At 44.2% G+C, this 11,043-nt stretch overlaps 1 protein-coding gene across 1 annotated transcript in view; it reads left to right on the plus strand.

Annotated features, from left to right (window-relative positions):
• The window catches only part of LOC140368289 (matrix metalloproteinase-17-like), a 161,762-nt gene extending 151,005 nt beyond the window's left edge, over positions 1-10,757 (plus strand). Inside the window, exon 10 of the mRNA XM_072455259.1 lies at positions 9,127-10,757. Coding sequence (XP_072311360.1) covers positions 9,127-9,452 — 326 coding nt within the window. The 3' untranslated portion in view covers positions 9,453-10,757. The remainder of the gene's footprint in view (positions 1-9,126) is intronic.
• Positions 10,758-11,043: the final 286 nt, after the last annotated feature.

The raw sequence follows: 11,043 nt of genomic DNA on the forward strand, positions 1-11,043 counted from the left end.
CGGCTGTGCCGCACACAGACCGGTAAAGGTATCTCAAAACATTGGATAGCTTTAGATGCCCCACTTGTCCAGAGGACGTACGCCGATTTTGAAGTCGGTGGGCAAAACGCCCTAGGAGGAGTTCGTCAAAGTTTGACGTGAACAAAATGGCTAACACAGCGTGTTTTCATTTTCAAAGGAAGATGGTGGCCATAGGGTAAGTCTGGGGGCGTGGCTACAATGATTTTTTTTTTGTCCTCACGAGAGGAATGCGTGTCCCGAATTTCGTAGCTTTACGACAAAGTTGACCTCGGGGCGTCTCCCATAGGCGCAATGTATTTTGACTTTTGTCGGTGGCGCTGTCGCGCCATTTTTTAACGAAAAAAAAAATGGCCCAGAAAAAATACAATTTTTCGCCGATTCTGAATTTTGGGCAAAGTTTGGTGAGTTTTTGAGCATGTTCAGGGGGTCAAATTAGAGATCAAAGCGCTGAAGAAGAACAAGAAAAATTAAAGCCGCAAGCGGCATCCAACGGCCCTCGCGGACCGCCGGCCTTCCGACTCTGCGCTTTCGACTTGATAAAGATGGCGCCCTTATTGTGTTGAATTAAAAAAGAACTTGACAGACGGCGACACATTGGACATGGCCAATCCAGTGCAAATGAACACAAATGTCGGTCAAATGTGCGGGTCCGCCGCACAGAGACCGTAGCACTTGGAATAAAAATATGGATAAGTTTTGATGCCCCGCTTGTTTAGATGATTTTCCCCAAATATGAGCTTGATCGAGCTATTGCCCTTAGAGGAGTTTGTTAAAGTGTGAAGCGCAAATGTGAACATTTCAGAGATTTCGCTGTTTTCCCATTTCTGACATATATTTGCGGGTCCGCCGCACAGAGACCGTAGCACTTGGAATAAAAATATGGATAACTTTTGATGCCGCGCTTGTGTAGATGATATTTCCCAAAGTAAAGCTTGATCGGTCTATTGCCCACGGAGGAGTTCATTAAAGTGTGAAGCATAAATGTGAACATTTCAAGGATTTGGCGTTTTCCCATTTGTGACAGTATATTTGCAGCTCCACGGCACAGAGACCCTAGTACTTAAAATCAAAATATGGATAATTTTTGATGCCCCGCTTGTGTAGATGATTTTCCCCAAATATGAGCTTGATCGGGCAATCGGCCTAGGAGGAGTTTGTTAAAGTGTGAAGTGTAAAAATGTGGTCATTTTAGAGATTTCGCTGTTTTCCCATTTCTGACATATATTTGCGGGTCCGCCACACAGAGACCGTAGCACTTAGAATCAAAATATGGAAAAGTTTTGATGCCCCGCTTGTGTAGATGATATTCTCCAAATATGAGCTTGATCGGACAATCGCCCTGGGAGGAGTTTGTTAAAGTGTGAAGCGTAAAAATGTGGTCATTTTAGAGATTTCGCTGTTTTCCCATTTGTGACATATATTTGCGGGTCCGCCACACAGAGACCGTAGCACTTAGAATCAAAATATGGATAACTTTTGATGCCCCGCTTGTGTAGATGATTTTTCCCAAATATGAGTTTGATCGGACAATCGCCCTATGAGGAGTTTGTTAAAGTGTGAAGCGTAAAAATGTGGTGATTTGAGCGATTTTGCGAGTTTTCCATAAAGATAACATGGGATGTTTCTGTCATCGCTACGGTTATGCCGTACAAAATATGACTTTGGCTCTCATACTTGTATGATCAGGATGGCAAATTAGAATTTTGTGCAAAATATCATGTCACTTGGGAAAACTCTATTGTTTATAGGCCACTCTGAAGGCCAAAAAGTCATAATTCTGGGAAACGTTTGCGGCTCCGTCGCACAGAGACCGTAAAAGCTATCCTTAATATTTGGATAACTTTAGATGCACCACTTGTCTAGAGGACGTACACCGATTTTGAGGTTGGTGGGCAAAACGCACTAGGAGTGTAAAACATAAAAATGTGGTAATTTGAGAGATTTAGCGGTTTTCCCATAGGGATAACATGGGAGGTTTCTGTCATCGCTACGACTACGCCGTAAAAATTTAGGCATTTTTGTGATTGGCTTTTGTGATCGGGACGGCAAAATAGAATTTTGGGTAAAGTTTAGACAATTTTGGTAAAACTAATTTTTGACCTTCAATGTTAATTTAAAGGTCACTCTGTAGGGGGCGCTATCGTGTCCATTTCAATTTTGTCAGCCTAAACTGGTCCAAACTAGAAAGTTTAACAACTGATTCAAATTTGGTCCTAATCGGACTGGTTTTGATCAAATGGGAGCAATTTTTAGATCTGCAATATTCCAAAATAAGTTGTCAAACTTTGCGGCTGCGCCGCACACAGACCGTAAAAGGTATCTCAAAAAATTGGATAACTTTAGATGCCCCACTTGTCCAGAGGATGTCCGCCGATTTTGAAGTCGGGTTAGTCGGGGCGTCTCCCATAGGCGCAATGTATTTTGACTTTTGTCGGTGGCGCTGTCGCGCCATTTTTTAACGAAAAAAAAATGGCCCAGAAAAAATCATATTTTTCGCCGATTCTGAATTTTGGGCAAAGTTTGGTGAGTTTTTGAGCATGTTCAGGGGGTCAAATTAGAGATCAAAAAGCAGAAGAACAAGAAAAATAATAATAATAATATTTTTAGCAAAAACAATATAGCCGTTTCCACTATAACAACAAATGATACATCGTTTGAAAGCTCTAAGCCTTCCCGATGCCGCCATGGGGTGGAATCATCATTACGAGCGCTTACGCGCTCGTCACTCCCTATTCCGTCGGGATGCCCCGCCCACTCCCCATAGACTTCCATTGATTTGAGCTGATACAAGCATGGCCCATGCCTGCGGCATGGATTCTCGCGTACGGGACGATGCCAGGAGGGTTTTTGGAGGAATGCAGCGCTTCGCGCTGCTGTTGTCAACAATGAGTGAATGGGCTATGCCCATTCACTCATTGTTGACTATTTCTGTCATAGCAGGAGTAAGTATGCATGATCCATGCCTTCGGCATGGGCTAGTTCACTGTACTTGCCAGGGGCGACGGGGCACCGTTAAGACAGTTAAGGCAGCGTTGCGGGAGCAATAGGCCCTCCGCCCTGCTGGGGCTCGGGCCTAAATATAGCCGCAAGCGGCAATGATCGGCCCTCGCCACGCCGCCGCCACGCCGCCGCCACACCGCCGCCACGCCGCAAGAGGAGGGGGCGCTAACGCGCCCCAATTGTCCTTTTATTACGCCTACTGCTGAATCTGTGACGCTGTCACATCTTCTCCCCTTTGTTTTACCATCAAAAAGCTATTTTATTTTGAATTCTTGGCAAAATGTGCGGCTTTGCCGCACAGACACCGTGACTCTTTGAATGAAAATGTGGATAACTTTTGATGGTCCTGAAGATGAGTCTCACCAAATTTCAGGTTAATAGGGCTGACGCCCTGGGAGGAGTTTGTGAAAGTCTAAAGTGTAAACATGTTCTGGCGATTTCCCCATTGAAATAACATGAAAGGTTTCGGTCATCGTTACGGCAACGCCATAACAATTATGACATGGGTCTCATTGACTTTTTTGATGGGGATGCTAAAATTGAGTTGTGTGTCAAATTTCATATAATTTCGCAAAACTAAACATTTAACCTCCATATAAAATCTGTAGGGGGGCGCTGTGGCGCCAAATGAATTTATTTCACTTCAAGTAGGTTTAGGGCAAAGAGTTTAACAACTGATTCTAATTTGACGCAATTCGGACTTTATCTGCGCAAACGGCAGAAATTTTAAATATGGGAGATTTCTGAAATTCTAGCTACAGTTTGCGGCTTCGCCGCACAGAGACCGTGACAGGTATCAATGTAATTTGGATAACTTTTGATGTCCCACTCCTCAGTAGCATTTTCACCAAATTTCAGCTTTTTAGGGCCAACGCCCTGGGAGGAGTTCGTAAAAGTACGACGTTTGGAAAAACTCCGAAGTCATGTTTAGCCATTTTTGAAGCAATATGGCCGACATTTGGTTGGGCGGACGGCGTTGCCGTAACAATATTTTTTACTTCTCTTGTCACCATCTACCTCTGCGCCAAATTTCATGATTCTACGATCAGATTTTTTTTGGGTCATTTCCCATCTCTCAATGCATTTTTGGTACATTTGGGGGCGCTGACGCGCCATTTTTTTTTATTTTAGAAAAGGGAAATAGCCAGAATGTAGAGAGGCACGATTTTTAGAGGTGTGCAAATTTTTGTGACTTTTCGTCAATGTTCACTGGGTGAAAAATAGGGGGGTTGGTCCCGAGAAGAAAGAAAAAAGAAAGAATATTAAAGCCGCAAGCGGCATCCAACGGCCCTCGCGGGCCGCCGGCCTTCCGACTCTGCGCTTTCGACTTGATAAAGATGGCGCCCTTATTGTGTTGAATTAAAAAAGAACTTGACAGACGGAGACACATTGGACATGGCCAATCCAGTGCAAATGAACACAAGTGTCAGTCAAATGTGCTGCTCCGCCGCACAGAGACCGTAGCACTTAGAATATAAATATGGATAACTTTTGATGCCCCGCTTGTGTAGATGATATTTCCCAAAGTAAAGCTTGATCGAGCTATTGCCCACGGAGGAGTTTGTTAAAGTGTGAAGCATAAATTTGAACATTTCATAGATTTAGCGTTTTTCCCATTTGTGACAGTATATTTGCAGCTCCACAGCACAGAGACCGTAGCACTTAGAATCCAAATATGACTAACTTTTGATGCTTCCCTTGTGTAGATGATTTCCCCCAAATATGAACTTGATCGAGCTATCGCCCTAGGAGGAGTTCGTTAAAGTGTGAAGCGTAAAAATGTGGATATTCGAGAGATTTAGCGGTTTTCCCATAGGGATAACATGGGAGGTTTATCTCATCGCTACGACTACGCCGTAAAAATTAAGGCATTTGTCTGATTGGCTTTTTTGATCGGGACGCCAAAATAGAATTTTGGGTAAAGTTTAGAAAATTTTGGTAAAACTAATTTTTGACCTTCAATGTTAATTTAAAGGTCACTCTGTAGGGGGCGCTATCGCGCCCATTTAAATTTTGTCATCATAAACTGGTCCAAACTAGAAAGTTGAACAACTGATTCAAATTTGGTCCTAATCGGACTTGTTTTGATCAAATGGGAACAATTTTTAGATCTGCAATATCCCAAAATAAGTTGTCCAACTTTGCGGCTGCGCCGCACACAGACCGTAAAAGGTATCTCAAAAAATTGGATAACTTTAGATGCCCCACTTGTCCAGAGGACGTACGCCGATTTTGAAGTCGGTGGGCAAAACGCCCTAGGAGGAGTTCGTCAAAGTTTGACGTGAACAAAATGGCTAACACAGCGTGTTTTCATTTTCAAAGGAAGATGGTGGCCATAGGGTAAGTCTGGGGGCGTGGCCACAATAATATTTGTTTTTTGTCCTCACAAGAGGAATGCGTGTTCCGAATTTCGTAGCTTTACGTCAAAGTTGACCTCGGGGCGTCTCCCATAGGCGCAATGTATTTTGACTTTTGTCGGTGGCGCTGTCGCGCCATTTTTTTAGGAAAAAAAAAATGGCCCAGAAAAAACAAAATTTTTCGCCGATTCTGAATTTTGGACAAAGTTTGGTGAGTTTTTGAGCATGTTCAGGGGGTCAAATTAGAGTTCAAAGCGATGAAGAACAAGAAAAATAATAATAATATTTTTAGCAAAAACAATATAGCCGTTTCCACTATAACAACAAATTATACATCGTTTGAAAGCTCTAAGCCTTCCCGATGCCGCCATGGGGTGGAATCATCATTACGAGCGCTTACGCGCTCGTCACTCCCTATTCCATCGGGATGCCCCGCCCACTCCCCATAGACTTCCATTGATTTGAGCAGATACAAGCATGGCCCATGCCTGCGGCATGGATTCTCGCGTACGGGACGATGCCAGGAGGGCTTTTGGAGGAATGCAGCGCTTCGCGCTGCTGTTGTCAACAATTAGTGAATGGGCTACGTCCATTCACTAATTGTTGACTATTTCTGTCATAGCAGGAGTAAGTATGCATGATCCATGCCTTCGGCATGGGCTAGTTCACTGTACCTGCCAGGGGCGACGGGGTACCAAACATGCGGGCTGCGCCCGCATGTTTGGTCAGACAGTTGCAACGCTGCCTTCAGCAGCGTTGTGGGAGCAATAGGCCCTCCGCCCTGCTGGGGCTCGGGCCTAAATATTCCGATGCGAAAACAATGTTTCCCATTTTTCAAATATCATAAACTATACATTTTCGGAAAGCGCGAGCGCTTTCCTACCTCATGGTGTGGGTCCCTGGTCACTGACGGGTACTTTCGTTAATTTTGAGTGGGCTCCGCCCACTATGTGTTTTTGGCCCTCTATACAGTAATAATGTTCAATTTTTGCATTACATGCTTATATATGGGGATTGACGACCGCTTCGCGGCCGTCATCTCAATGTAAAGTGCTCGTTTAGTGCGCACTTTTGCACGGGCTTCGCCCGTTTACAACGGTAATGTTCCATTTTCCTACTACTAATTAGTATGCACGGGGCGTGCATGAGTGGAGGAGTGCGTTAGTGAGTGTTTGGAAGTGGGCGAGCGCTTCGCGCTCGATTTTGTGCGCACTACGTGCGCACTTTCGCTGCCGTGCTTCGCACGGCCTTACGAGATTAATAGGCCTCTCGCCAGCTTGTGGCGCTCGGGCCTAATAATAATATTTTTAGCAAAAACAATATAGTCGTTTCCACTATAACAACAAATTATACATCGTTTGAAAGTTCTAAGCCTTCCCGATGCCGCCATGGGGTGGAATCATCATTACGAGCGCTTACGCGCTCGTCACTCCCTATTCCGTCGGGATGCCCCGCCCACTCCCCATAGACTTCCATTGATTTGAGCAGATACAAGCATGGCTCATGCCTGCGGCATGGACTCTCGCGTACATGACGATGCCAGGAGTGTTTTTGGAGGAATGCAGCGCTTCGCGCTGCTGTTGTCAACAATGAGTGAATGGACTACGCCCATTCACTCATTGTTGACTATTTCTGTCATAGCAGGAGTAAGTATGCATGATCCATGCCTTCGGCATGGGCTAGTTCACTGTACTTGCCAGGGGCGACGGGGCCTTCAGCAGCGTTGCGGGAGCAATAGGCCCTCCGCCCTGCTGGGGCTCGGGCCTAATAAAATAAAAACAGCTAGCATAAGACAAGATAATACTAACAATAATGGTAAAATAAACACTCTATTTACATCAGTTATATGCACATGAATGTGACATTATTGCATGTGAGTATGACAGTAATTGCAGATGAATATGACGGTATTGCACATGGTTAAGTCAGTATGTTGTATGTATATTGTATGTGTATTGTTCACTGTAAGTTTGTTGTGTTTTTATTGTTTTCTTCTGTGTTTTTGTGACGCACGTTGTGACTTCTGTCTGTGAAAGGTGCTTTACAAATATAATGTACTTACTTACTTACTATTGCAAACCTGTAAGAAAGCGCCACACGTCTGTATCTGAGGCTTTATGAGAGCTGATTGGCTGTCCCGGGGTGGTCCCTCCCACTTCACTTCCTCGCCTGCAAAAGCTGTTTCAAAGCTGTGCAAGTTCAATACAGATATATTCTCCCTCCATATTTACAAAGTTTATTTTATTTATTACACTAACCATGTCATTGATCAACCGTTATAGAGCTCACACCAATTAACAAAAAGAATATTTTAAGTCTAAACTACAACAAAGATATTTAATAACAGACTGTCAGAAGTAATTAACTCCACATTTTGTAGTCACAGCCGCCCTGGGGCTCTTTATCTCAAATGTCTCTTTTAAAACGTGTGAATGTGTTTTTGTGCTGCCACTTTTTCCACTTCAGTCACCGTTGAAAGAAGAGGTTTTCGTTTTTTCTCAACACGTTAAATAAAGGTTAATAAATGAATAAGTAAATGACACGGACTTCAAAAACCACCGCCGTCCTGACCCACTTTACCGTCACTTAGTGAAGATAATATGCAGATGTTTCTTAAATGAATTACGCCGACTGCTACGAGGCGTCTCCCCTCATCCAGCTTCTGTTTGCCACCGAGCAACACGCAAAAAGTGTTAGTCAAATATCCGATGGCGACGCGCGCAATGTATTTTAATTTGATAATTTGAGAAATACTAATTACGCATGATGGCTCGTAATGAGGCGCGGTTAGATAACGACGCGCACAGAACGTTTCGGTGTCATTTTTTGGGTGATATTTGCTGCAGGATCACAAACAGCTTGTCGTTTTCGTGTTTGTTTTTGAGCCCGAGCCTGCTTGGTGTGTCACTGACGCTAATTAACTTGACTCCTCACCGCGCGGCAGGGGCGTGTCGCTAACGCTCATGTGGCGGGACAATTATGGCGTCGGCACTGCCCAAACGGAGCCAGTTCGCCCTTCGGAATGACAAGGCGAGGGGGATTTACATGAACAGTGGACCTGGAGTGAAATGGAAATCCTTTTTGAAATGATTGAATGGTTTCTACAAATGCTATTATTTTCTGACTAAACAGACGTGTAAGTAGACAGTGTGTGGGGGGGAAACGTAGCATATTGCAACTGGTCAAACAACCAGCTAGTATAATCGGTCTTAGAATTGGTTTTGTTTTGTGTAAGTAAATATGACACAACAATCTGCAATATTTGTACTGAAATTCAAGTGTCTCGATACTTTGATATCGCAAACTTTCAGCAGAATTCTGTGTATGCTCTATATATACTTGTCCAAAATGAATGTCTGATTGATTCGATTCTTTGTCGCCACCACCCTCTGGATACATGGAGCTGTCATCTTTGCATTGGGATAATATTCTGACAAATAACAACACCTAGAGTCTAATTTGGATTGCCCTATTATGGACTGAAAGCTATATTTGTCTGAAGATACAATGTGGGATACTTTATATTTTCAAATCACATATATTAGACAAATGTGCCAGAATGTAGCATATTTTGTCCATGTCACTGTGTCCGGATTTAAAGTGGGTAATGGTGATTGTTTTGCATTCTTCTTTGGATCAATAGTGAATCTAGCTATTAAACCTCCATCAGTCTGGTTCAATATTGAAGCTTTAGATGAATGTAGTCTAAAAGTGTGTCACACTTAACTCTCTGTCTGTGTCCTCTAAGGTTCCTCGTACTTCTTCAAGGGGAAGGAGTACTGGCGCATCCCCAGCAGTGACATGGAGGCAGAGGCAGGTTTCCCTCGGCTCATCGCTAAAGACTGGCTGCTGTGCACTGAGATGCAGGCGGACTCTCCAGAGCCAGAGCCCAAAAGCCCAGAGAGCAGAGGAAACGTGCACGGCCATCCGGACCACGCCGAGAACGGCTACGAGGTGTGCTCCTGCACCTCAGACAGCGCCTCTCCTCTGGGGCTGCGCACACAGCCGTCGGGCCTCTGGCTGCTGGCCCCGCTGTGGACGCTCTGTCGGGCGCTCTCGTCTCAGCTGCTATGATGCCAAAGCTCTGGACTACTTTAGGACTCGATAACAGACCAGTGGACGCTCAGCTCAAGCAAAAACTGGGAGTTTCGCTTTTTTTAAAACAACCAAATAAGTTGGGACACTTTTTGAAATGCAAATGAAAACCGGGATACAATCTTTTGACATTTTCAGAGTGGGATATAGAACATATCTCACAGCTGTCATTGAGTCTGAGAGCAGCAGAACACCCCAAAAAACCTACAGCTACATTCTATACCCACTTGCACTATATTCGGCCATGTTGCAAATAGTCTGAGGCGTGTAGCTGGCAGACATATAAAAGGAAAATAACTGTTATTCTTCAAAAATGTGTTCGCTCTTACCTCCTGTTTGATTTCCATTTTGCCCTGTGTCCCAGTTTCTTTGGTATTGCGGTTATAGTACATCGCTTTGAATATATATTTATTTTACCGGTGAGTTATGTCAAATACTCTACGGAGATGGTATTGTCCTAGAGACGGATAAAGAACATATCTGTCATTGTCTGCACAGCTCCGCCTCATCACGCGCACTACATTAAAAGGGAATGACATGAAAGTTTCTCCGTGTAATGAAGGTCATGTGGGGTTCTCACACGGATTTTGGCTCCACATCAACTCAGTAAGTTAAGTAGAAGTTTGTCCAGCCAGGCCGCACAGAATGCTAAATGATCCTATAGCCCCATAGGGACACTGTTCCATTAAAAAGACATAGCGGTAAAAAAAAGAGGCAATGTTAAAGCAGTTTGTCCCTTCAGCGTTACCAACTGGAATATTAACTATTTTACAAGATCCTGGTGCCAAATGTGTTGCCTTGACGGTACTAAAAAAACACACAAATGTCTGGAAACTGTTCACATGACTTAAATACTATGAAAATGAATCAAATAAATAGCAATCCTATATATTTTTGCGGATAAGTTTGTGCTCATTTTTACTCCACTGATGAAACAAAAGTCCTTCACTTTGAGGAAAGAGCCCCACTGGAATTGCTCCCTGATAGTGAAGAATATTTTACCGCTAATGCATAAATGTCGACGTTTGGCAATTCAGTTCACCTTTATTGTCAAAATTCGCAGTGCACCCGGGGTCGCTCACATCACGGCTCACATCACGGCTCACATTTCACTGCACATTTCATCTTTCAAATAGTCGTTCATTTCCAAAGGTTCAGTTCAATAATGGCTCCAGGCACAACGCGGGTTCTTAAGCCTAGACGCCCGCGCCGTAATGTCCTGCACATATGCCGGGCAGTTTGTTGTCTTTTAAGTCTCCCTCGGGGCCTGTTCACACTGTCCCGATGTTGGGTCAGGAAAACGCACCGCGCACGCCTCATTCCATCTGCATTTTAGAGCTGCGCAGGCCGGCGATGTGCGCTGATCCCTCTGTGAGAAAATGGGTTTGTCCTGTATTTATGACCCCAAAAGAAACGACCTGTTCCCGTGTCTGCGGCGGGACGTGGAGTCTCTGAACACGCTGCTGGCTGTCGTTTAAACGAGAGGCCGATCCGATATCAATACATTGTGAAAACTCGTGGCCGTGACTAAACATCAGAGGTCGGTGTGTGGGCTTGAGACACTCTAAAC

The sequence above is a fragment of the Eucyclogobius newberryi genome, unplaced genomic scaffold, assembly GCF_026437365.1.
Source record: "Eucyclogobius newberryi isolate DKJ021-1_F unplaced genomic scaffold, fEucNew1.0.hap1 SCAF_2, whole genome shotgun sequence".
Taxonomy (NCBI): domain Eukaryota; kingdom Metazoa; phylum Chordata; class Actinopteri; order Gobiiformes; family Gobiidae; genus Eucyclogobius; species Eucyclogobius newberryi.